Source organism: Megalobrama amblycephala, linkage group LG13 (assembly GCF_018812025.1).
Source record: "Megalobrama amblycephala isolate DHTTF-2021 linkage group LG13, ASM1881202v1, whole genome shotgun sequence".
Classification (NCBI taxonomy): Eukaryota; Metazoa; Chordata; class Actinopteri; order Cypriniformes; family Xenocyprididae; genus Megalobrama; species Megalobrama amblycephala.
Genome location: NC_063056.1, coordinates 18,954,006 through 18,979,328, shown reverse-complemented (window position 1 = coordinate 18,979,328; position 25,323 = coordinate 18,954,006). Strand labels below are relative to the sequence as shown.

The window sequence follows — 25,323 nt, the reverse complement described above, 5'->3', positions numbered from 1 at the left end:
TACTTTATTTTGCTGTCCTCACTTAAATGAACTATAGCGTCCTACACCCACTAGTAAAAATATATATCAAAAATATCAAAAATGTCTGAATCATTTTTGGTTTGACTATATATATATATATATATATATATATATATATATATATATATATATATATATATATATATATATATATATAAAGTGCTGACAAGCATTAGAAAATTGACATCTTTACCCTTTACTTAAATATTATTAAAGATTTAAAGATTTTGTAATCATATTATCATGTGCTCAGAGTCAATTGTTTTAAATGATAACGTGACGAAACATGCTAAATTGTGGAGACATCATTTTTGGACAGGCTGTCATACAAAGAAATTATGAACGTGCAAAAACAAGCACTTTTGTTTCCAAAGTAAAATAAAACCTGTAACTGTACTTTATTTTTTTTGCCACATAATTTAACCTATTTTAGTGTTTTGTTTTTCCTTAATATTTAAAATATCTATAAAAAATATTAAATATTTTCCTCATATTTTGATAGTTTAATCAAACTCATAAAAACAAATATCCCCTTCAGACAACACCTTTGGCCATTACTACCTATATATATATATATATATATATATATATATATATATATATATATAATATATTTATTTATTTTACCTTACAATTCAAATGTCTGGTCTAATATTTTAATAGCAATAACACATTACATTGATCAAAAGTGACAGTAAAGACGTTCATAATGTTACAAAAGACTTCAAATAAATGCTTTTTTCAACTAATCCTAAAATATATTAACTAAGTATTAACTGTTTTCAACACTAATGATAAGAAGAAACATTTCTTCAGCAGCAAATCATCACATTAGAATGATTTCTGAAGGATCATGTGACACTAAAGACTAATGATGCTGAAAATTCAGCTTTGCCATCACAGGAATAAATTACTTATAATTACTTAAATTATTAAAATATATTACATATTTAATATAATAATATTTCACAACATTTTTACTGTATTTTTGGTCAACTAAATACAGCCTTGGAGATCTTAGAACTTCTTTCAAAAAGGTTTGAACAGTAGTGTGTATCTAAAAACAAATTCAGCAACATAATACATTTCTAAGAACTTGAAAAAGTTTTAAAAGTAAATTTGTCCTTTGTGACTCAAACTAAACATAGCAACAGAAATTTTAAAATAGAAATTCAAAATGACACATTTGAAAGGTTTCTCAGTTTTTATTCCACCATTTTTACATGATAATTGTTTATCGCAGGACCAGGCATGACATCCATCCAATTCCTGGAACCACTCAAGACTACTGGAAGATGACAATGTTCACAAAAGCTCATCAGACAAGACAGTACAAACACAAACACCAGGACAAAGCAGCAGAAAAAAAAAAATCATACACCTCAACATATAACCATATCCATCAGCATTTGAAAGTTACGGTTGGTTATAATACATCCAGCAATTAAAATAAAGACAGTGATCTCCATTCTCTGCTTATTAGAAACTGAGCCATGCAAGGACCACCCACACTCATTCCTTGTCTTTAGTTACAAGGTTGGATTTTATCCACTGTATAAATCTTTTAGTCAGACACCACTGGTTCCTAAAGCACATATGATTTACTTGAAGATGTGAAGGAGAGAATTAATTCCAAAAATAAGAAAAACACTGTACAAAATAACTGAAACACTAATTCAATGTTTATCACAAAGAATTTCCTGCAAAGAAAGTATCCAAAACAAGAAATCTTACGGAATTATGTTAAAGGTACGTAACATTGTTTCAAGCACCTACCCTTTTCTCAGAAAAGAGACTGGGCATGTACTATGGAGGATCATTAACGGAGAACGAACCCAAATTAACCCATATTGTTTCTTTCAACAAACAAATGAGCAGTTGCCAACATCTGAAGAGCTATATAGCCTGTTTTCGAGAAATCTGCTGTTCCCTACACAAGGATCACAAGAAAGTCTTGGTCAATCAAACCATGATAGCAGCACACATCCGTTTGTATGTACACTTCAACAACCGCTTCTCATCAGGAGTCATCGAGATCAACATTACACTGCAAAATAACAGGCCTGGTTATATATGTACAGACTTTGGAATGTATTAAACATTTTGCGTAAAGAGGATCAATCACAATTTAAAGAGATAGTTGACCCAAAAATTTAAATTCTGTCATTATACCTTCATGTCATTACAAACCTGTATGACTATTTATTCTGTGGAACACAAATGAAGATTTTGGGGTTCAGTGCTGTTCTGGTTCAATATTTGAAAGAAAAAAATAGTTGAAACTTTCTTCTTCAAAAAAAAAAAAAACAGTCATACAATATTTGGAAGTACATGAGGAATGGCTTGACAGAATTTTCATTTTTGGATGAACTATCCCTTTAAGCTGGATCTAACAGTCCTCAATAAACAAAATCTATTTTTGTTGTAACAAGGGAGCAGTAATGCATAATGACAGGAAGCATGTGATGTTGTGTGAGATATATAAGTGTGTGTCTATTAAACAGTCATGAGTGTTCCTGAGGGTGTTTATATCTCAATAAGGCTCTAAGTGTAGAGCATAAAGGATGAGACATCCGTTATTGCGCAGGAAAGGGTGTTTATGCTATATTTCATGTTTGCACTCATGGAACCTGTTTATCTAAAAGGGATTTGATGCGTTCATGCAAGGGCTGGCACACCCTCTGGTAGGCCTGCGGCGTGAGGTGCAGGTAATCATACATGTCCTGGTGTGCGATGGAACCGTCGGATTGAATGAACCCAGGGTCCATGTCCAGGAAAGAGACATGTGACAGAGACGCTACCTCAGCCTGAACTTGAGCATTCACACTGGCGTTACGCTCACGGAGAGGGTTTGGACTTTTACCTCTCGGCAGCAACCCCTAGTGGTGAGAAAAGAAAGAGTATTACCTTCCAGTATATGCAATCATTTTGGGCCTTTTAATGAAAAAAACAATATCTATTGAGGATAATGTTTATGAAAAATCAAAGAAATGACAGACTGAGATACTACAGTTTTTATATGTCATAAAAGATATTTTCATAATGGATAAAAAGGGGCTTTTCCATTTAAAACAATAGCTAGAAATTGTCAAAATGACTGAATATACTCAACCGTTTAAAAGGTTTTAAGATACTTTACAAATACACAGTAAAATAGTAATATTTTGAAATATTATTACAACTTAAAAAAAAAATTCTACTTTAATATATTTTAAAATACAATTTATTCCTGTTATGGCAAAGCTGAATTTTGCTTCAGAGTCATTCTAATATGATGGTTTGGTGCTCAAGAAACATTTCTTATTATCAAAGTTGACAATAACTGTGCTGCTTAATATTTTTATAGTAACCCTGATGAAAGAAAAGCATATATTTGAAATAAAAATCTTTTGTAACATTATAAAGGTCTTTACTGTGACTTTTGATAATGCAGCCTTGTTGAATATTAAGTATTCATTTCTTTTAAACAATAATAAAAAAAAAATCTTACAAACTTTTAAACAATAATTTACATTATAGTACCTAATCCAGGTAATTTTTTTCCCACCCTTCTGTTCTTGTATAACTTTTGTTTTGAAAATTCCAGGTCAGCTGGTACGGTTATGGTTTCATTTTCCACTGTGGGGCTGACAACGGTTGTTCTTTGGAATGTAAAACAAAAGCTTTTAATTTTATTATTAATTTGTGTCTACTTTGCTCAAATAGAGTGCTTAGCCAGCTACAGAGAAACTGATAACCAGGCAACAGACAAGTGACCAATCCTGAGTGGCGACATCGTTAGACAACCATGCCGAGAATTCTGGGCCGAGAGTGATTTGTAATCATGCTGTGCCATACCAGACTTAAAGGTGCCCTAGATTATGTTTTTAAAAGATGTAATATAAGTTTAAGGTGTCCCCTGAATGTGTCTGTGAAGTTTCAGCTCAAAATACCCCATAGATTTTTTTTTTATTAATTTTTTTAACTGCCTATTTTGGGGCATCATTATAAACGCGCCGATTTATGCTGTGGCCCCTTTAAATCCCGTGCTCTCCGCCCACGGAGCTCGCGCTTGCCTTAAACAGTGCCTTAAAGTTTACACAGCTAATATAACCCTCAAAATGGATCTTTACAAAGTGTTCGTCATGCATGCGTCGGATTATGTGAGTATTGTATACTGTTATATTGTTTACATTGATTCTGAATGAGTTTGATAGTGCTCCGTGGCTAAAGCTAACATTACACACTGTTGGAGAGATTTATAAAGAATGAAGTTGTGTTTATGCATTATACAGACTGCAAGTGTTTAAAAATAAAAATAGCGACGGCTCTTGTCTCCGTGAATACAGTAAGAAACGATGGTAACTTTAACCACATTTAACAGTACATTAGCAACATGCTAACGAAACATTTAGAAAGACAATTTACAAATATCACTAAAAATATCATGATATCATGGATCATGTCAGTTATTATTGCTCCATCTGCCATTTTTCGCTGTTGTTCTTGCTTGCTTACCTAGTTTGTTGATTCACCTATGCACATCCAGACGTTCTGCCCTTGTCTAATGCCTTTCATAATGATAATCTTGGGAACGTGGGCTGGCATATGCAAATATTGGGGGCGTACACCCCAACTGTTACGTAACAGTTGGTGTTATGTTGAGATTCGCCTGTTTTCCGGAGGTCTTTTAAACAAATGAGATTTATATAAGAAGGAGGAAACAATGGAGTTTGAGACTCACTGTATGTCATTTCCATGTACTGAACTCTTGTTATTTAACTATGCCAAGATAAATTAAATTTTTCATTCGAGGGCACCTTTAAGTGGAAACACAACTGGAACTGTTCCTTTCCTTACCATTCTAAGAAGCGTTTGGCCCGACGGTGGAAAAGTGGCTTATGTTTTACTCTTTGGACAGGTCTATTTTTGTTACTTTTTTTTTTTTTTTTTTTTAAGTTCTTCTGTTGCCTATTTCTCTGTTGGTCAAAATGGCCAAGAACATCACATTCAGCACTGATGGACATTGACAATACTGGTATGATGAATTCAACTGAGGATTCAATTATTTGAAAGAAATTACATAATGTTGTGTCTGAGAGGTAGGAGCTGAGATAACTAACCAACACAAGAGTGTGAGCATGAGGCAGCTTCTGATGGATCACGTCGATGATGGCCATGAGGCCTCCACAGATCTGTTCTGGGGTGTGACCATGATTATTAGTGCCCACCCACAACACCACCACCTGCATGCCAACAGATGAAATAAGACATTAGTAACCATTTTTGTGGCAAGAGGCTCTTTTTACATTTGTTTTTTAATTTTTAATTTTTTTTTTTTTTTTTTTACTTTTTCAGATACCTAAACAGTATCATCTGTGATCAATTTCCTTCATGTTTCATCACAAATAAGGGATCCGTACACAAATGATTCACTTCTTAGAATGAATGCAAACATTTACTGTTTACATGTACATACATCAAAGTCATGGAGCAACTTTTCTCTATTTACAGATATGAAAAGACACGCACAGGTGAGCGAGGTACGTACACAATTTCCTGTGAAAATCATCACGACAGGTCTAAAATATAAACACTTATAATAGGGGAATGAAACAATAAGGGTAAGACAAAAACATGTATTGGAAGAAGGATTGATGTGTTGACTCATTATTTAAATTGTTAATTTTGAACAAACTGAAGCTACTCTTCTCTTATTTCTCTTCAAAATTTCTTATTTTAGACTCCTAATTCATGACCAGCATTTTGTTTTGCTCTCTCCTCTGTGCTTCCGCATTCATTATTACCTAATTCGTTGGATCAGGAATTACTCTTCCGCCGCAAATCAATGCGTACAGCCATCTGCTGGAAGCTAGTTATTATAGTTAACCTGTTAGCGTTCCACTGTACCACCTGTGGTACGAATACCATTCAAAAGAGACCTTAGGACTGGTTAATAAAGTTTTAAATATGGATATTTTTCTCACACAAACGCATTGCTTCACTTCAGAAGGCCTTTATTAACCCCCTGGTGCCTTATGGATTATATTTATGATGGATGGATGCTTTTTTTTGGGCTTCAAAACAGGGCCCAGTTTACTACCATTATAAAGCTTGGAAGAGCAAGGATATTTTTAAATAGATCTCTGATTGTGTTCATCTGAAAGAAGATAGTCATATACACCTAGGATGGCTTGAGAGTGAGTAAATCATGGGATCATTTTCATTTAAAGTGAACTAACCCTTTAAGGGCATTCTACAATATGTAACTTTTGTGTAATTTTTATTGTAACTGAGCACCTTCCCTCACTGTGGCAAATCATTTACCTTCGGGCTGATGTAGTCCAGTTCTCCATTGATGAGTCTCCACAGTACATGCTGTGTAGCATCTCCACCAATCCCAAAGTTCAGCGCATGGAGAGGAGAAAACAGCTTTCGCCAAACCTGCCAACATCAAGTAAAATTAAAGTAACACTTGTAAAAAGTTGAAAATAGGTAGTTGCTGTTTTATAACTTTAAATGATATAACAATCCATGTTTTAATAAAATCAATAAAAGAATGATAAAAAGTTAGCATTAGGAGATTCCGATACTTTGCTATACCTCAAACTCATGCAGAAGCTGGATAAGTGAATCTCCAACAAACAGAACATCAGGCTCTTTTCCTTTACTGTCCGATACAAATCGATTGTGCTGCACAGATGAGAACACATAAAAATGCCATTATCACTCCATTTGCATATTAGAGAATGCACTGGCTAATTGTAAGTTTTATAACAGATAAAGCAACCGGGATATGTAAGCAGTCTAATAGGTACACTAAGGTTGTAAAATATATTGTACAAAAGAACCACCAATGACATCCATCGACCATCTCCCTGTGTGTCCTGACAGGGGGTGGGTGTGGCTGCAGGGTTGGAATCTTCACTCATTACTTCCTGTGGACGGACATGGAGGGAGATGACAGTTACATTTTCTCCATTAGCGTTAAATATGGATCCTCATATTAGCCCAAACAACATTTGATATTATATGATGTATGAATGTTGTGCTTTAACATGCAAAATATAAATAGACTGATACCCTTTTGACAAGTTGTATTGGGGTTAGCTTATGTTCTTTGTACGCATCATATGACACAGCTAAATTTTGCACAGCTAAACTAGTTTGTTTGGTGCTATTTTTGAGCTCAGTTTGAATTGCAGTAGTTAACCTCATAAACTAGCTGATGAAAAAATAGCAGTTTATAAATAATAATTGGTTGGACGTTTGAGTATTTAAAAAAGTTAACGTCTTAAAGATCATTAACGCTAGTTAAAAGTGCTTTAAACTGAGCAGCTCACATAGCTAATGTAGCAGTTAGCATGCAGATACCTTCCATTTAGAAGAACAAGGCACAAAAACGTAAACAATGCGTAATATCATACTTTTGCAAACAAGTATTCGCAATGCATTTTAAAACTTATGTCGATTCATATTAATATAAAGAATGGGAAATATCGTTACCAACAAATGTAACCACAGCAGAGTTCAGTATTCACTCAGTCAGCCAGCGGTCAGCTGCCAAACCCCGGAAGCAGGAATATCGAACCAGGCACTACTAGCAGATCGCCGAGTACGGTCGACCTATAAAATAACATAACTTTATAAACGCGAAAAGGTCATTAAATGTTCTTCGTTTTTTAGCTTGCAGTGGTGCAAATATACGTCAAACTTTTAAACATTACTCTCTTGACTGTAATAATTGTCGCAGAAATCTGCATTTGACGATAAACTTTCTAAGCACGTTGCCAAGCAACGGAAAGTTAAAACTTAACGGCATTTGGACTCAGTTACAGGTACATACCGATTTCATGTGGTGGTTTGATATGTATACATAATATATGTATATTTGAAAATGAAGAAAGCATTTCATTCAACAGTTTGTCCACAAAGAATGCTCTTCATTTGATGTATGACGCTAAACCGGTCTGGTGAATGTAACCACTAACCACAATAAGCATGTGAGTACTAAATCACATTACTTAAATGATTTAAATGCATGACAGACTCATTTTTAAATTTTAATAACGTGTGTTTTATAGTCTTAACATGAAAATGAGCCACCAATCCTGCAAAAGCTTTCCACATAAACACAACTTGCCGAAGATATCCAATGACCACCATAGTATCAAAGCCAAGTCTTCATGTCATGCAGCCAGTGCTATCCACAACTGCAAATCATTGTGCAGTAGCAGCATGAACACAGATGTGCATTGCAACTTATCACATAAAGTAAGGCGTCTTAAAACCAGGAAGGAGAGGAATCAGATTCGAGGTCAAGAGAGAAACAAGTCTCACACATACCATCAGCTCAGCAGAACAGGAGGCGGTGAGAAAGCACAGTGCTGCAACATCCATCCACTGTTTTGTTCAAGAAAAGAGAGGACATTCGCTAAGCCATTCATTCCCCAGAAGCCAAGCATCATAACTGAAGGGCGCCTTACGTCCATCCGAGGCCTTTTCAGCCATGAGGTTAGGTCCATAGATATTGAGAGGTTGGTGAGCGAGCAAATAAAGAGAGATAAGCAGAGAAAAGAGCAAAGAAAACCGTCTATGGCACACATTTCATCACCACAATCTCCCTCAGTACCTGATTCAGACCAGGACTGCACTCTCAATGAAGTACAGGAACCCCTCCAGGAACAAGAAAACAATACGCCACCACAAGTGAAGAGGAAGAAAAGTTCAAGAAAAGAGCTTATTGGAAAAAACAGTGGTATTCAGACTAATAGAGGAGTCGCAGGACCTATGGGATTATCTAGAGAAGATGGAAAGTATGTCAGAAATGCCAACGCCAGGAAAGAAGATACTAATAGTAAAACAAGACAAGAAAGTCCAAGTAGCCCAAGAGAAACTGAACATATGGTTTTGTCATCCTTAGAAAATGAACCAGTTCATCAGTTATGCTCAACTCCAGTTGAAACTAATATGAATAAGTCTGATATTTCAGAAACATGCACTCTCAAGCCCCATAATGAAGGAAACCAAGAAAATGCTTTAATGAATATTCAGAGATTTGAGAAAACAAACGTGGAAGTTCCGCAAATGTTGGAAAATCCGCAAACGTTAACCTCTCTGTCTGAACTGGACTCTGGGTCTGGTCAATTAGCAGATAATGTCAAGCAGAGGGAGCAAATGTCATTGTCTTGTAGGGAAGCAGTGAAAAGGTTGGCAACACGTTTGTGCCAGGCTTCAGAGCTCCATGTGCCAAGCCATCGGCGTCCCCTGCTGGCCGAGTGTAGAGAGACGCTAATGCAGACTTTACAAAAGAGACACAGTTTCCAGTTAGAGCACAACCTGCATAGGCTACTTTCATTCTTGAATGGGAAGCAAATGGCCTCTCAGCTTAGCTCAGGACAGAGACATGAAGATTGTTCATCTTTTAGCCATGCAGTGGAGAACAAGGATAGGTGTTACAGCAGGAACATGGATATTTGGACAGGTACAGTATGTCACTTTTTTGACATTTGTGGGTCAGTGACAACTAAGAGTGTCCAAGATAAAGAAAAGGAAAAATCTTTTAGAAATATAGTTTAAGCAAGTTCCTAGAAATGTAATCTTTGTATTTAGGTTGCTTTCATATTCATATATAAAAATAAAAACTTTTATTCCATTTTCAACATTGCTACATGATATTTTACAGAATGAATTTTGAAATGTTTTTATATATTTTAAAATTTTCAAAATGTTTATAATATTCTAAAGCGTATTTTTTCTAAAAATAATAAAGACTATGCTAAACTACTTTTTTTAAATTAATATTATGGTGTTAGGACATATGTATCACCCTGACATTTTAAACCTAATGCACCCCAAAAATAACAAAATTAATTTTAATTTAGAAATTAAAAACATTCTCATCATTGAAGAGGTTTAATCGAATCATTATAGCCCGGTTTCACAGAAAGGGTTTAGATTAAGCCAGGATTAGGCCTTAGTTTAAGTAGGACATCTAAGTAGCTTGTATAAAAATGTCTTAGAAGAAAAACATGACTGGTGTGTATCTTGAGACAAAACAATGGTACTGATATATTTTAAGATATGTCAGTGCAAGTTGCTTTCAGTTAAGACAGCTCAAACATTTATTTTAGTCTGGGACTAGGCTTAAGGTTTGTCTGTGAAATTTTTATATCATTATATCAGCATTTTTATATCCTGACAAAAACGATTGCCATGTCATTGACCCTTGTCTCATAATATAATATTTGTGTACATGATGGAAGTTTTAAATGATCACTCTGCATCTTAGACAGTGCCATGCAGCATGATTACTTAACAGAAGAAGTTAAGATGGACTTGGACAGAGGAGTTTCAACCAAGAAACATTGGGTACAAGAGTGGAACACCTTTTCCCCTTCATTCTCTCTAGAAGAACCACTACAATCACACACAGACATGGTGAGTCAGTGAAATCAGACAAAAAGTTTAATGTCTTCCAGCAAAAACAGTAAAGAATCAAGTCCAAATAATAGCAAAGTTGTCATAAACTAGACTATTGCAGAGGAAAAAACATTTGACACCTTGCAGTTCAGGACTCTATTTTGCATGTGAATTTGAATGTACAGTCTTTGCAGTTTGGCCAGTGGAGGGCAGCTGAATTTTCTCAGGATTGCTTCATAGCTCAGAATAATCCCAGCAGAGACCTCTTTAACCAGAGCCAGACCTTTACCCAGCATGCCGCCCCTATACTCAGAGCCCCCACCTGGCTTGATCATCCGGTGAACTCCTTTTCCCAGCAGCGGTCACTGAGCACAGGAGAGAGTTTGAAAAGTGTACATTTTGATCGCTCCAGAATCTCTCAACAGTGCACAGAAGAAACAGATCATAATTTTATATATGAGAGCAGAAAACAAGAAACAAACAAACCATCTTTTGGAGGATCCAGATTCTGGTCCCATCAGCAGCAAGTTCAGGATGAAAGAGAAAGATGGGCTCCCTTGCCATTCTCAGCATCCTATCTTTCAGAGGGCTTTCAGTACGAGCCCTTTGTTCGGTGTCCACATCCATATAGCACACAGCGCAGGTCAGACCATCTTGGTATGACACACTGTCCCAGGTCAATTACACCATTTTATCCACCCCTTTACCTATAGAAAAGGCTGTTTGCCATGGTTAGTCTCATCTAATCATCATTGGTGATGATATGGTCCAACTATGCATACATCTTACCGTCTTTGTACGAGTAACTTTTTTTCTTTTTTCTTTTTTTTTGCATTACAGATTTACCTTTTTATATTTACAAAAATTGAAAGACCATCACCTCTACATGTGATTTGAATTTGAGAGTTCAGTGTGCTTACATTATGATTTCTCTAATATGTTCGTATATACTGGTAACACATGTAGTAAGAGTGAAAAGAACTTTTTAAGATCAAATAACTCTGTGCTGTATAAATATCAAAAGCCCTGCACAATAAGCTTCTTTTGTTCTCCTGCATTAATAGAGTAAATGTTTATTGTTTACTGTCTTTATTTATTTTATTTATTAATTTAGTCATAGGCTTTTTTTCCCTTAGATACAGTATACTGTAAAATAAGCTGCATGTGATTTTGTTATATCCTTTTAATAAAGCAGTACAAAATTTACATTTTTTATATCAAACTGATTTCACAATTTAAGTTTTATATCTGGTAAAATATCTTGTAGTAAACTGAAATATAAGAATTCAGCTGTTTAATACTCTTGTAAAGTAAACAGATCACCGTTATTTTACCTGTTGAATTTCTATTTACTTAATTATTTAATTTATTTAATTTTCATTACATTTTTACCACAAAAGCCTTATAAAAATAAAAAATCGCTTCTGGTGACTTTGTATCTTTTCCATTATTATTATTATTTTTACATGTTTGTAATATATTCAGGCTATAGAATTTATAGCCTTTGGCCTTATACATATAGTCAGGGCATTAGGTAATACTCTTCCTTATCTGTTGGTGTCTGATTCACAAAATATTCTCTTTTCTCCATATCCTTCTCTTGTCTCCTCTGATCATTCTCCTCCATCTTCTGCTCCTCTTGGTTTCCAGTGTTGCTGCTCCTTAGTGCTCTCTTTAACTGATTCCAGAACAGTTCTTTTGCACTGCTTGGATCAGAACAATTTGACCCAGGCCACTGCAAATAGGTCTTTTTGAGCATGACCTTTCTCATACGGTGATAAGTGGACAGTTGCCGCTTAGGTATAGGCTCCAGAAAGACCAGCAAAAGCACATCCTGCATTTCTTGAAAGAGACGATAACTGGCCAGCTGGATCTCCAGTGAGCACCATTCACTGCGAAGGAAGCTCTGACTGACCACGCAGATCGTTTTGCGACTTCCATATACAGCAGCCACAATGTTGTCGACAATATCGCGGCCCAGCTCGAAATCTCTATGGTGGAGGCAGAGCCGAAAACAAGAACCTTCGAGATTCGGTAGCAACTGTTCCATTACCCAGTCTTCATCTGCCGAGTTGTAGGAAACAAAGGCATCATACTTGTATTTTTCCTCCTGGTCCCTTAAGCGACGCCACTGTTCTCCAAACCACGAACGAAACACGTAGTAGCCATATTTAAACTTCCAATAAAGTCTGATATAGAGAAATGGTATTAAGGTTAATAAGATTGTGAATGTAAAAGTTAAGGAAAATAAGTAGAGTTCTATATCCAGATAACACACGTTAGTGTCAAAGTTGTGAAAATATGAGCCTGGATGGTCTTGGCATGTAATATTGAAAAGATAAGGAAATTGGAGTTTTTTATTGGTTAGAGTCCAGTTCTGTAGATCGCTATTCCGGCAGCCACAACTTAGAGGACAACTGCGCATGTCAATGTATGTCAAATTGGTCAGACTGTCCAGTAAACTGATGTCCAAAGATATCATGGCATTGCGATTCAGATGTAGTGTCTTTAGTCCTGTCAAATTTCCAAAGACCTCTTTTGAAAAAGTTTGAATGCCCATGTTCTCAGCAGATAGTTTATTCAATTTTCGAAGGTTTTTGAAAATACCAGGATAGAGTTGGGCTATCCCAGCACATGAGTTGTCTAGAGTTAATAACTCCAAGCTTTTCAGGTCATCAAATGTTTCAGCACCAAATCCAATGATATGGTTATTAGTAAGGTAAAGACTTTTCAGAGAAGTTAGTCCCCGGAAAAACGCACGCGGCAACAAGTTTATGCCATTTGGTTCCTGTGCATCAAGTTTCAGGTCGAGAAGCCTCGACATATTTATAAATGGCGACAATGCATGTTCTCTAAAATAAACAATGTGGTTAGCCTCTAAATCCAGCACCTTCAGGGTGGCATGGAGTTTCCCAAAGAGTCCGCTGTCGATCTCTTTCAGACGATTTCTATCTAAATACAAATTGGCCAAGCTATGCAGCCCATCAAATGCATGTGGCTTCAGCTGTGTGATCTTGTTCCCACCTAAATCTAAAATAGTTAGATTTGACAGAGAATGAAAGGTATAGTTGAAAATAACAGCTATTTGGTTGTTGCGCAGGTTGAGAGTCTTCAGGCTGGTAAGATCTTCAAAGCTGTCATTGTAGACATCAGTCAAAAGGTTGTTGTCTAGACGAAGTGTAACAAGATCTTTTAGTCCATGTAAGGCTTTATGGTCCATATAAGCAATTATGTTTATGTTTAGCTCAAGGTTTGTTAATTTTGGTGTATTACTGAAGGCAAAACCTTTGACCTGTAGAATACGATTGTATCGATAGCTCAGGCTTCTCAGGCTGTAGAGCTTTTCTGTTTTGCTGCAGGGCAGTAGCTTGGTCAGATGGTTATGTTCCATTTTGAGACTTTCCAGTTGGTACTGACCATGCAGAAACCGTAAGCAGACCGTGGTTTTCATATCATTTAGTGAGAGGTCCATTATACCTGTGATATTTGGGCAATTACAAAATGTGTTGTTTTTTAGAGCTTTTATGGAATTGGCCTGGAGGTACATGTTATGTATGTGTTGTGTTTTATGGTGGTGATGTCGCAGAAGATAACACAATGAAGACAGCGCACGAGAGTCCTTCAGTTTCAAACCAGAGAAGTCGATGCTCCACGGTCGTACATTGGTATAATTAAGAAGCTTGAAAACACAGACATCGGTAAAGCGCAATCGCAGGTACATTATATTCTCCAGATTCAGGCCCCGAAAAGTCTCGGATGACAATTTGTTGTTGTCTGAGAAATCTAGTTCTTTCACATACATTAGGAAAGACTTGTCACATCCCAGTTTGTGTAGATTATTAGAACTGAGGTTTAGACTGGCAAGCGACTCTGGCAGACGGTGGGAGTGATTCAGGGTGGTTAACTTGTTATGGGAAAGGTCCAGTTTTATCAAGCTAGACAGGTTTGTTATACATTCAACCAAAGCGGAAAAGCTTTTTAGGCGATTCCTGCGTAGGTCGAGAGTCTTCAGGTTTGTCAATTTGGAAAACAGGAACATGTCAGTATTATTGAGTTTGTTGCTTTCCAGGATCAGCTCTGTGAGGCTATGGAGGTCACTGAAGACATCACGGTGGAGAAATGATATGTTATTGCAGGACAGATTTAAAGTCTTAAGTTGTTGCAGATTATTAAAAGCATCTTTGTGGATTTTAGAAATAAAGTTACTGTCCAGTACCAGAGAAGTCAGATTAGACAGATGATAGAAGCTTCGGCCTTGAACATATGTAGTGTTACTGCGAGAAACTGTAAGGTTTGTTGCTGTGGGATATACATCACTCACAATTGTAGCTATGTCTGGTTCGTGACATTTAATACATGTGAAGATTTTATGGTTAGAATCTGTGTCCTCTGTGCAACTCCTGAAACTGTAGCTGAAGGCAAGTTTAAGGAGGCACATAAATGCTGCCTTTAGGATCAGTTCACGACATGCAGAAGCTGCCATGGTTTTCAATTCCACTTTTAAATGTAACTGCTTTCATCAAAGACCAACACTTCTTCAGTCAGTAGGAGCTAATCCAGTATTGAGAGTTTAACACAGCCAGCTGCTAGAAAAAAAGAGGGGAAGGTTATAATCATTTTAAAATTAATCAGAAATAGCATTATTATTGACCCATAATGCTACTAGTCAAATTTACTTTTTTTTTCTTTTTTTCCCCCCAAATGTATTAAATACAACAGAAACAGACTATGGATGTGTTATGTTTATTTTATTTATTATCAGATTAATATAATTACTTCAAAGGTGATGGAAGTATATCTAATGTATGAATACAGGCAGTAAAAAGGTAGGTACAAAAATATTACTCCTTATGTGAAATTACACCTAAACAAACTTCTCTAATGCTCTCACATAACCCGTCTCAGTTGACAAATTCCTACTTCTTATACTTCTTTTTCCCCCTTTTGTTCTATTTACATCAACTTCCTTAAAATTGTAAATAATTAAACAGTAATGGATTGAAACAACAAAACCATATTAAACAAAAAACATTGTAAGTTTACTTTTAAATGCATGACACATTCTGCTTAACAAATTTCTCTTTTTTTCATGTTCCATTAGCTCACAATATGATGTTAATGTGCATACAAAGGCATACATCTTGTCACAGGGAACAAAGTAGACATAGAGTTATGTAACATTATGTGAATAAATGGCTCTCCGTTTGTTAAACAGGATGAATACTGAGAAAAATCTTTGACTCACTAGTTCAAAACCAGTGTGCAATCCTAAATAACCCAAGAGCTCATATCTTTCATTAATTACTATTTAATTACTATTAGTTACTATATTTGTCATATGAACATTCTCTAGATATAAACAGGAATGTAATACAGTATCATACCTTAATGAAATTGCTCCCGATAATTCTGAAAAACTATCATAGGCGTTCTCTCTCTTTTAAACAGGATATTGTTTTCACAGGAATAGAAAGAGGAACCAAAAAAGTTTCAAGCCAGAGCAAAGAATATCAGACAATGGGACACAATGCCTGATCCAGTTACTTAGATTATGCAGAGAAATCTTGAATACTTTCTTTAAACAAATATAATAATTGAATTAAGGATTGAATCATAATGTAAATTCTCATGTAAGGATCATTTAAATCACTGATATATTTTGGAATATTATAAAATAATAATGATAAGAATCCAGGCATTTTTTAAAATAGGACTCTCTCTTTTCTTAATTCTTTTTGAATTAGCCTCTCGCCTTCTGCTCTCGAGCCATCTGACAGAGTCCGCAGAGTCCACAGCAGGTCATAATCACCCAGTCATCACAGACAGAGCCCTAAAAGACACAAGGCACTTACTGCAGTGCTAATCTTTGACACCAGTGTTATGAAATGATAGATTTTAGCAGGAATTACAACACTACATTAACTTTGGAAAAAGCAATAATCAATATTGAAAATGAGTATTATTGCATGGCCTACATTAATACGATATTTGTCACGGATGCTGGTTCTCAGTGCAATCATAGCTCCAGGTAGGAAGGGCAAACAGCAGCTGTCACCATTATCCTGTGCCACCTTACAACCCAAGATGCAAGGAATAAATGCCCCACACAGACCTGAGGAACAAACAGTGTCAGAATTCACACTTTTTTGCAATATGAGGCTTTGTAAGTTTCAAGCCAGTCAAATTAATTGAAGGGATAGTTCACTTGGATTTACTCATCCTCATGTTGTTCCAAACCTGTATGTGTTTCTTACTTTTGCGGAACACAAAAGAAGATACTTGATGTTTTAACTGTTTTTGTTCAGTGGGGTACAAAACAACTTTGGACCCTACAGACTTTCATTGTATGTACAAAAACATTCTTCAAAGAAAGAAATCTAATGTTTGCTGTCAGTCACTACACCGTTGTGGATACTGTACTTTGAAATCACAGATTGTAGTTGTAGAATTAGATTGTAGAATTTTACCAAAAAAATGTCATCTGAACAAACCCTATAAGAGGTTGTTCCACATTATTAAGCAAGTCCCAGTTCTCATGCAACACGGAGAGGAAGAAAGATCTTTCTGAAGATGAAAAGCATGAAATGGTGCAAAAGTTATGCAAAAGGCATGAAAACAACTAATATTGTGTGAAAACTGAATGGAGATTATCAAATTATCATAAGATTTGTGAGTGATTTAGAGCACAGCAGAACTCGGTCAGATAAAGGCTTACTGAGGAAAGTTCCTGTCAAAAAAATTAAAAAATGAATTGACACCAGCAGCTTCAAATGCCTGTTTGCTGCTCAACACTGGCTTTTTTATAGCTTCCCTTTTAATACAATTAACTTGTTTGACAGAAACTCTCATTAATAAGCCATTATCTGACCGAGTTCTCTTGTGCTCTTAATCACTCACAAATCTTATGATAGTTTGAGAAACTGCATTCACTTTTCACACAAAATTAGTTGTTTTCATGCCTTTTGCACAACGTTGGACCATTTCATGCTTTGCATCTTCAGAAAGATCTTTCTTCCTCCCCACACTGCAACTTGCTTAATAATGTGGAACAACATCTTTAAGTAGGGTTTCCATTTATCTAAGTACCTGGCAAATTATTTTATCTGATATTGATACCAGTTATCTAAAAAGACATGGATAAATAAACAAACAAACACTTTCTTAGAAAAACTAAAATCTGAATGTTTATTGTACTGAATTTTTACTGATGTCACGTGCATAATAATTTGAAACAGTGTAATGACGACTTAGCTCATATAACACCAAACTGTGCAAATTTTTATTATTGTTATACTTTGTTCTCAAATTGTTAATGTTAACAACATCAGCATTGCGTGACTACACTGTCAGAAAAAAAATGCAAAACTTGTACCTTTACGGGTACAACTGCTTGTCACTGGGGCAGTACCCTCAAAGGTACATCTGTTGTACCCTTTATAATGGGTACATAATGGTACCCTTACGGTTTGTACCTTTCAAAGGCAAATATGTACCTTGGTGACCAAATTTTTCTTGTAGTGCTATGGTACCGTGGTATGAAGCCCTAAAAATGGTACAAATATTTCCTTTTAAGGGTATTGCCCCAGTGACAAGCCCTTTGTACCTCATGATGGCACATTTGTACCCCACACAACATATTAAAAAGGCAATAATGCTGTTTTACAACATTTATTAAATAATATTAATAATATTAAAATCTCACAATTTCATGCACAGATTTCAAAGGAAAAACATTTTAAACATTGTATCACAATACGTCATCAATATTGCAAGATGCATTTACATATTGATCAATTTCACATTTCCAAAAACAGCACACACATTACCTGTTACTCTTTTAAACATTAAACAGTACTACACATTTCATTTTAACTGTACATTTTAAACATTCTTGTGAATCACAATTCATCATAGGCTTAGTATGTTTTAAGAGTCCACAAGTTCCATTCATATATGCATGGAAATGTGAAGCATGAGTAATTTGGTTTAAAAGCTCACCACACAGAAGCCAAAAGAGTTTGAAAAGCAAGGTCTTTTGTTGCATCTTATGAATATCCATTCACATGACCTTCAATCAAGGATGCATCCTGACCAACGACTGCAAACTCCTGTTGGAGACATTAAAAATCAGTACAACCTCAAATGCAATAACTACAACCATAACATTTTTAATTCTCACTTTCATTCTTAGACAATAGTGATAAATGTAACTGTAACAATAATGACACAAGAGGAACAATATCATTGGATGAATTTTTGGGGGAATTTTTTTTTTCAACTGATAAACAAAAACATTGGAAACCAATAAGAAATAAAGAGCTCCAGCATTTAAAGGGGTGGTTCACTTTTTTAACTTTAGTTAGTGTGTAATGTTGCTGCTTGAGCATAAACAGTATCTGCAAAGTTATAGCGCTGAAAGTTCAATGCAAACGGAGATATTGTCTTTTAAAGTTATGGCAGTTTAATGCCTACAAAAATGACCAGTTTGGACTACAACAAGCTTCTTCCCTGGTTGGTGACATCATAAACCCTGCAAAACGCGCAACCGGGGAACACGCAACAGGCGAGGCCATTTGGCACGGCATAATGGAAGCGAAAGAGTTGCATGCGCCGTGGAAGACAGCTTCCAGAATCTAAATCAGTTCAATGCTGGATTTGCACAAAGGCTATTACTGAAAGAAGCAGTTCCCACTTTAAAAGCAGAAACTGCTGTTTATCGAACTGTAAGTATGTTTTATTGTTTGTACATGTCTTTTAAATGTATAGTTCTGTTGTTATTTTTTGGTTGCATCAAGGACTTAAACAAAGACCAATGCGTTTTTGCTTCGCTAGCCAGTTATCTAAATTCTGCATACTTCCCCAACAAACACCAACAAACTTCTATGTTCATAGACAAACAGTTGTTCATGCTATAAATTAAACGCTACGTTTACAAAAATGCTACTACTCAGTCATGTATTCGGCTACAGTAATCAGGATAAAACCGTATATTGAAAGCTAACAAACAGCAGTGATAGCATATCTAAACACAAATAAAAAAATGAAATACCATTCATAAACATCCTTTAAAAGCCGTGATTGCAGAGGTTCTGCTTGACCCTCTTCATCTGGGTCTGATTCGGGCTCAATTTGATACAGCAATATAGACGCCATTATTTACATTTCCACTGAAGCACAACTAATGGTAAGGGGCGTGGCATTTCCGGATGCTTAAGCGAATCACAATACACTAGGCGAGTTAACCAATCTGAGCACATTGCGTATTTTGGAGGGAGTGGCTTCATAGAACCAGGAAGTCAAACGAGCCGTTCAAATGACAATGGAAACAGCGGTGCAGAATAAAGGTATAAATATAGGAAATAATTTTTTTTTTTTTTAAACGAAGCATTAAGACGTTAAACTGTGCCCCAAAAACACAATCAAGCCTAGAAAAAAACACTAAACCACCCCTTTATAGCAGCAGATGATTTAGCTGCTGCACTAAAATAGAGAACATTATCTTCCCTTTCCTGCAAATACTAAAATAGTTATTACAAGGCATGGTGGGTGGGGGAGGTTCAGGACAGTTTGTAGCAACACAGTGTTGAAGGGTTTGTACACCCAAAAATTAAAATTCTGTCATTTACTCACAGTCATGTTGTTCCAAACCCATAAGACTTTTGTTCATCTTTATATATTTGAATATACTTTTAATTAAATCTAAGCAATTTCTGTCCCTCCATAGACAGCTACAGAACTAAGAGTTCATAAAGAGATTGTAATTATTCCATATGAATTGAGCGGTTTAGTCCAAATTTTCTGAAGAGACTCAATTGATATGATGAACAGATATTATTTAGGCTTTTAATTATATAAACATTGATCAGCAAACTTGGTGTAACACACAAAAATGAACATCATGCATGTCAAACAAACATGCTTTAGCTTCCATTTTACACAACTGATTTGTGTGTTGATGAGTGTTTATATGTGAATAAAAGCCTAAATTAAAAATGTTCATCATATAAAGTGATCAAAATTTGGACTAAACTGTAATTAATGACAGAATTTTAATTTTTGGGTGAACTAACCCTTTAAACTATAAGAATACACACCTGTGGCAGGCTTCTGCAGTTTCTTCAGACAGCCTCACTATCCTTGCTCTTCCTGACCTCATCTTCAAGAGGTGAAAGCTCCACTGAGTTTATGTTTGAGGGACTGCTGCCAAAATTGCAAACACAGAGGGTAAAAACAAATCAGATAAAAAGTTAAATCTCCATTTTTTAAAAATTTTTTATGTATGTATATAAACAGCATCCATCAACTTCTGTTCATTAGAACTTAGATGTCCTCTATACACTGTATTGTAAAACAAAATAGCATTCGTGGCACTGCTTCAATAGTTTACACCACCATGTCACTTGAAGTAGTTTTTCGATAATTTTCTCTTCATCCTCATCTACCTCATAGTCTGAAAGCAGTCAAGGACAGATCAGCGTGCATTCAAGGCTAGATCTCATCAACATTAAAATGACCTTGTATCCATCACTTAATAATACAAATTTTAAAAAATCTATTTCAAACAGATTGTGAGACATGTTAAAAGTGCAACCCCTGCGTCCGTGAAATGTACGCATGACGTAGCTCTCGCGTAAACACGGTCGGATTAGTTGAAAAGTCTGGTTTTATAAGTCTGCTTCACGGTCGAGACTCAAGTTTCGTTAATATAATGGTGGGTACGCACATAATGCACTGCTTTTTACCCTATATGTAGGCCCTAAATATATTATAGATGAACATCTTTCGTTCAGTCAAGTCTGACTGCTTTCTATACTGTCGAGTGGCATGTTATAGCTAGGCCTATAGGTTAAATCAAGGCTGATTCACACCAATGACAATAACTACAATCATTACATTTTTAATTCTCACTTTCATTCTTAGACAATAGTGATAACTGTACCATAATTGTAACAATAATTACACAAGAGGAACAATATCATTGGAATAATTTTTGGGGGAACTGATGAACAAAAACATTGGAAGCCAATAAGAAATAAAGAGCTCCCGCATTTAAAGCAGCAGATGATTTAGCTGCAGCACTTGCTTAAAAGAGAGAACATTATCTTCCCTTTCCTGCAAATGCTAAAATAGTTATTACAAGGCGTGGTGGCTGGGGGTTGGTCAGGACTCACAGTCATGTTGTTCCAAACCCATAAGACTTTCATTCATCTTTATATATTTGAGTATACTTTTAATGAAATCTAAGCAATTTCTGTCCATCCATTTTCCTATGTAAATATATTATAGATGAACATCTTTTGTTCAGTCAAGTCTGACTGCTTTCTATACTGTCGAGTGGCATATTATAGATAGAGTTAGGCCTATAGGTTAAAGTCGTCAAGAAATCAAAATTGACTCTGTTTACTTTGCTAGTGCATACTAGTCTTGTGGTGAACAATTAATCTGTGCAAGTTAATACACAGAAAAAAATAGTTTGTCATGGTAAGCTTTAATCAAAATCTGAAAAGTTACTTCTGGCCTGGAATGCTGTTCCTTCTCTGATGACGTCAGTTTGACGGCTTGGGTTAAATCATTCCCCTCCAACCGTTAGTCTGCTATGATGGAGAGGAGGAGCGCTAAAATAAAACACTGCCCTCTATTCAATATTCTGTTTCACTTGGATATACGTCACAACACTGGAGAAAAGTCGTTTGCAACTTCTGCTCTAACATTAATCTTGGTAACACTTTACATTAAGGTTGCCTTTGTAAAGGGTTTATAAAGGTGTTTATATAAGTTGTTGATATGCAGTTATAACTGCATGAATAACTTTAACAATACCTGCCAAATAATGAGACATTTTTAACTCACATGTTACAAATGCTTAATAAATGTATTTATTCACCTATTTTACTCAGAACCAGATTTCTGGTTATTTCATGATGCAGCAAAAATATATATATAGATATATATGGTGAGACTGATTTATTTGTGGTTTTCTTAATAATATCTAATGTCATACATGCAGTAATACTCTGTAAAACGGCCATGATGCCTATTCAGAGGAATGTATAAAAACTGATTTCATATTTATCAAGATGAAATGATCAAACCTTTAAAAAAAAAAAAAAAAAAAACAAGAAACAAGCAAACAAACAAACATACGAGTACAACCATATCTTGATGATATATTAATAATGAAAAATGTGAGTACTTTATTACTTACCTGTGAACCCTAATGAAGGGTGAACCATTTATTCATGAGTTATAAATATTAGTAACTTGTGAAAATCAACCTTAATGTAAAGTGAAGTCCCATGAACCATTTATTCATGATTTATAAACGTTATAAATAAAGACATTTTTCATTATTAATATCTCATCAAGTTATGGTTGTGTTTGTATGGTTTTTTTTTGTTTTTTTTGTTTTTTTAAAGTAAATATGATAAATATGAAATCAGTTTTTATACATTCCTCTGAATAGGCATCATGGCCGTTTTACAGAGTATCATGGGTAATGCACAGAGTAAAGTCTGATGAGCAACACTGAGAAAAGTGACATGAGTCGTGAGATATTATTGAGAAAACCACAAATAAATCAGTCTCACCATAACAGTATATTTTTGCTGCATAATGAAATAACCAGAAATCTGGTTCTGAGTAAAATATGTGTGAATAAATACATTTATTAAGCTTTTATAACATGTGAGTTAAAAATGGCTCACTATTTGGCAGGTATTACGTTAAAATCACCCTTTTTATAAATGTAGTAATAACTGCTTATCAACGACTTATAATGCATTTGTAAATAAGTTATTAGTCATTAACAAACACCTTTATAAACCCTTTACAAAGGGAACCTTAATGTAAACTGTTACCACAATCTTAAATAGGCAAACCATATGTTGCTTTTATTACCAAGTAACATATTTTTTTGTGGGAGGACACGACAAAGTTGGGCAAATACACAAAATACGTTGTGGGGTGTTTCTTACAAATATAAATTGATTTAACAAAAACATACCTCTCAATTTCTGTGATTCTTCATCTTCAGTGAATTATATCCCAGCTTCTCTCATATTTAGGAGAAACCATCGGGCCGTCATCCGTCGTCTGTGATGCTCGTGATGCTCGCGAGTCGCATTATTTGAATTTGAGAGGCTGACTGCATTTAATATTTTTTTAAAGGTCCCGTTCTTCGTGATCCCATGTTTCAAACTTTAGTTAGTGTGTAATGTTGTTGTTAGAGTATAAATAAAATCTGTAAAATTTTAAAGCTCAAAGTTCAATGCCAAGCGAGATATTTTATTTAACAGAAGTCGCCTACATCGAACGGCCAGTTTGGACTACATCCCTCTACTTCCTTCTTTAATGACGTCACTAAAACAGTTTTTTGACTAACCTCCGCCCACAGGAATACACAAGAGTTGCGTTTGTAGAGTGTGTTTGTCGCCATGTCGTCGAAACGCTGTTATTTTCATCCCGCAGTCCAAACGGCTGGTCTGATTCCGGCTCAAATTGGTAGGGTAAAATTAAAGACATGTTTACAATAACACTGAGCGCATGCATCTCCACGTTATGGTAAGAGGCGTGACCTTTCCGGGCAAGGAGCGCTAAACTGCTGTCGAATCACAACACAGGAACCGCTGGCACAATCAGAACTCGTTACGTATTTCTGAAGGAGGGACTTCATAGAACAAGGAAGTCATCAGCCCGTTTTTATGACAGCGTTAACAGCGGTATACAGATAAGTAAATTATGTGAAAAATACTGTGTTTTTTTACACGCGAAACATGAACACATGTTATATTGCACACTATAAACACAATCAAAGCTTCAAAAAACCACGAAAAACGGGACCTTTAAATCGCCCACATTGTTTCTTGCTTAAAAAGATGAGTATATAAAAATGTGTCTAGCTTGAAATAATGCTCAGGTGCATTAATTTTTTTTCTGACAGTGTACATGTATTTAGTGTGTATTAGCGTTACTTTTAGATTTCATTTTCTGTACAGTCTACTCTCTAATGTTAATTTGTCATACCATACAATCCACCATCAAAATGATGTTTAATTATTCCAGCTGCTGTGAGAAAAGGCTGCCGCCACCTGCAGCATCCTCACATGCCAGATAGCCTACTAGCTGGGACTCCTTCTTCATGTAAACATGCTCGAATTTCCACCAGTACCACTTGAATTCGAAAACATTATTACAAGCTTACCGTTGTGAATCGGGCTAAGGTAAGGATAGTTCTGAACACTGGCTGGTTATGTACTTGCTCAAAAATTTTGGATAATTTTTAACCAAAAAAGTTACGGACTGCAGCTTTAAGCAAAATAGATTTACACTAATAAATTAAAAACTGAATGCCAATCTCTTTCTTTATCTCTCTCACACACTCACAAATGCCGCAGTCCTCACAACAGTCACAGACATCAGAGCTCCAGTGAGAGACAGTGTAGCTGGTTACAGTCATTTGTGGCTGGGAAGTCATTGCTTCTGTTTGATAAGACATCACTGACAAAAGACACACAGCAAATTATATAACTATTTACAATTGGCAGTGACAATTTTTGACATATTTCTATGCCAGACAGAATGTTTAAAAAGTTACCCTCTCTCTCACCTTTTTCCTTAGAGTGGCCTCCTGGTACTGTATGTGTCTCACTTCCTCAGGGAATGATGTTTAATGTCTGATAGATCTCAGTGAAGCTGGAAATCACCTCAACATGACGTAGGGGAGGAGAAACTGTTACTAGTGGTGAGTGGTTTATGTGACCTGTAAACTAAAGGGTGAAGTGTTTGATTTGGGGGCGAGGAGTTTTACACTATTTCAGGTCTCCACACCCTTCCATCAAGACAGTATATGTTATCTACAACCCATAAAACATTTAGAAGAGAACAATGTGTTTTTGTGCCTCA

General features: G+C 35.6%; 4 protein-coding genes across 9 annotated transcripts; 1 reads left to right on the top strand and 3 right to left on the bottom strand.

The window, feature by feature from the left end:
- Positions 1 to 1,210: 1,210 nt before the first annotated feature.
- On the bottom strand, positions 1,211 to 7,641 carry pafah1b3. Its single transcript, XM_048151762.1, has 6 exons — positions 7,507 to 7,641; positions 6,855 to 6,938; positions 6,604 to 6,693; positions 6,328 to 6,444; positions 5,124 to 5,246; positions 1,211 to 2,900 (listed from the first exon to the last, which is right to left on the bottom strand). Exons 2-6 carry the CDS (start codon positions 6,930 to 6,932, stop codon positions 2,643 to 2,645), a joined length of 666 nt encoding a protein of 221 aa, XP_048007719.1. The 5' UTR covers positions 6,933 to 6,938; positions 7,507 to 7,641; the 3' UTR covers positions 1,211 to 2,642.
- On the top strand, positions 7,559 to 25,323 carry LOC125242800. Of its 4 annotated transcripts, none has more exons than XM_048151756.1 (5): positions 7,559 to 7,838; positions 7,923 to 8,003; positions 8,085 to 9,484; positions 10,292 to 10,440; positions 10,608 to 11,628. In XM_048151756.1, exons 3-5 carry the CDS (start codon positions 8,092 to 8,094, stop codon positions 11,133 to 11,135), a joined length of 2,070 nt encoding a protein of 689 aa, XP_048007713.1. In that variant the 5' UTR covers positions 7,559 to 7,838; positions 7,923 to 8,003; positions 8,085 to 8,091; the 3' UTR covers positions 11,136 to 11,628. The 4 variants fall into 4 exon arrangements, with proteins under 4 accessions (XP_048007713.1, XP_048007714.1, XP_048007716.1 ...); XM_048151757.1 differs by having other exon boundaries at positions 7,755 to 8,003; positions 10,608 to 11,153; positions 11,263 to 11,628; XM_048151759.1 differs by lacking the exon at positions 10,608 to 11,628 and adding an exon at positions 25,040 to 25,323 and having other exon boundaries at positions 7,755 to 8,003.
- tlr21 (toll-like receptor 21) lies at positions 10,446 to 15,882 on the bottom strand. Of its 3 annotated transcripts, XR_007178914.1 has the most exons (3): positions 15,807 to 15,882; positions 10,909 to 15,005; positions 10,446 to 10,787 (listed from the first exon to the last, which is right to left on the bottom strand). XR_007178914.1 is itself a non-coding variant. In XM_048151754.1 (2 exons), the coding sequence occupies exon 2, from the start codon at positions 14,903 to 14,905 to the stop codon at positions 11,945 to 11,947; it is 2,961 nt and encodes a 986-aa protein (XP_048007711.1). In that variant the 5' UTR covers positions 14,906 to 15,005; positions 15,807 to 15,882; the 3' UTR covers positions 10,446 to 11,944. The 3 variants fall into 3 exon arrangements, 2 of the variants coding, with proteins under 2 accessions (XP_048007711.1, XP_048007712.1); XM_048151754.1 differs by having other exon boundaries at positions 10,446 to 15,005; XM_048151755.1 differs by having other exon boundaries at positions 10,446 to 15,008; positions 15,807 to 15,880.
- On the bottom strand, positions 16,112 to 25,158 carry cnfn (cornifelin). The gene is made up of 4 exons (XM_048151763.1): positions 25,028 to 25,158; positions 24,805 to 24,918; positions 16,398 to 16,534; positions 16,112 to 16,252 (listed from the first exon to the last, which is right to left on the bottom strand). The coding sequence occupies exons 2-4, from the start codon at positions 24,914 to 24,916 to the stop codon at positions 16,163 to 16,165; spliced, it is 339 nt and encodes a 112-aa protein (XP_048007720.1). The 5' UTR covers positions 24,917 to 24,918; positions 25,028 to 25,158; the 3' UTR covers positions 16,112 to 16,162.

Excerpts from the sequence above, each read along its gene's own strand:
- LOC125242800 (XM_048151756.1), top strand. The coding sequence starts at position 8,092 with ATGAAAATGAGCCACCAATCCTGCAAAAGCTTTCCACATAAACACAAC. Across the intron at positions 9,485-10,291 it reads GAACATGGATATTTGGACAG|ACAGTGCCATGCAGCATGAT; the intron begins GTACAGTATGTC and ends TCTGCATCTTAG. Across the intron at positions 10,441-10,607 it reads TACAATCACACACAGACATG|TCTTTGCAGTTTGGCCAGTG; the intron begins GTGAGTCAGTGA and ends TTGAATGTACAG.
- pafah1b3 (XM_048151762.1), bottom strand. The coding sequence starts at position 6,932 with ATGAGTGAAGATTCCAACCCTGCAGCCACACCCACCCCCTGTCAGGAC. Across the intron at positions 6,445-6,603 it reads AGCTTCTGCATGAGTTTGAG|GTTTGGCGAAAGCTGTTTTC; the intron begins GTATAGCAAAGT and ends TGATGTTGGCAG. Across the intron at positions 5,247-6,327 it reads TGGACTACATCAGCCCGAAG|GTGGTGGTGTTGTGGGTGGG; the intron begins GTAAATGATTTG and ends GTTGGCATGCAG.
- tlr21 (XM_048151754.1), bottom strand. The coding sequence starts at position 14,905 with ATGGCAGCTTCTGCATGTCGTGAACTGATCCTAAAGGCAGCATTTATG.
- cnfn (XM_048151763.1), bottom strand. The coding sequence starts at position 24,916 with ATGTCTTATCAAACAGAAGCAATGACTTCCCAGCCACAAATGACTGTA. Across the intron at positions 16,535-24,804 it reads TTGTGAGGACTGCGGCATTT|GTCTGTGTGGGGCATTTATT; the intron begins GTGAGTGTGTGA and ends TTTGTTCCTCAG. Across the intron at positions 16,253-16,397 it reads GTGACAAATATCGTATTAAT|GGCTCTGTCTGTGATGACTG; the intron begins GTAGGCCATGCA and ends TGTGTCTTTTAG.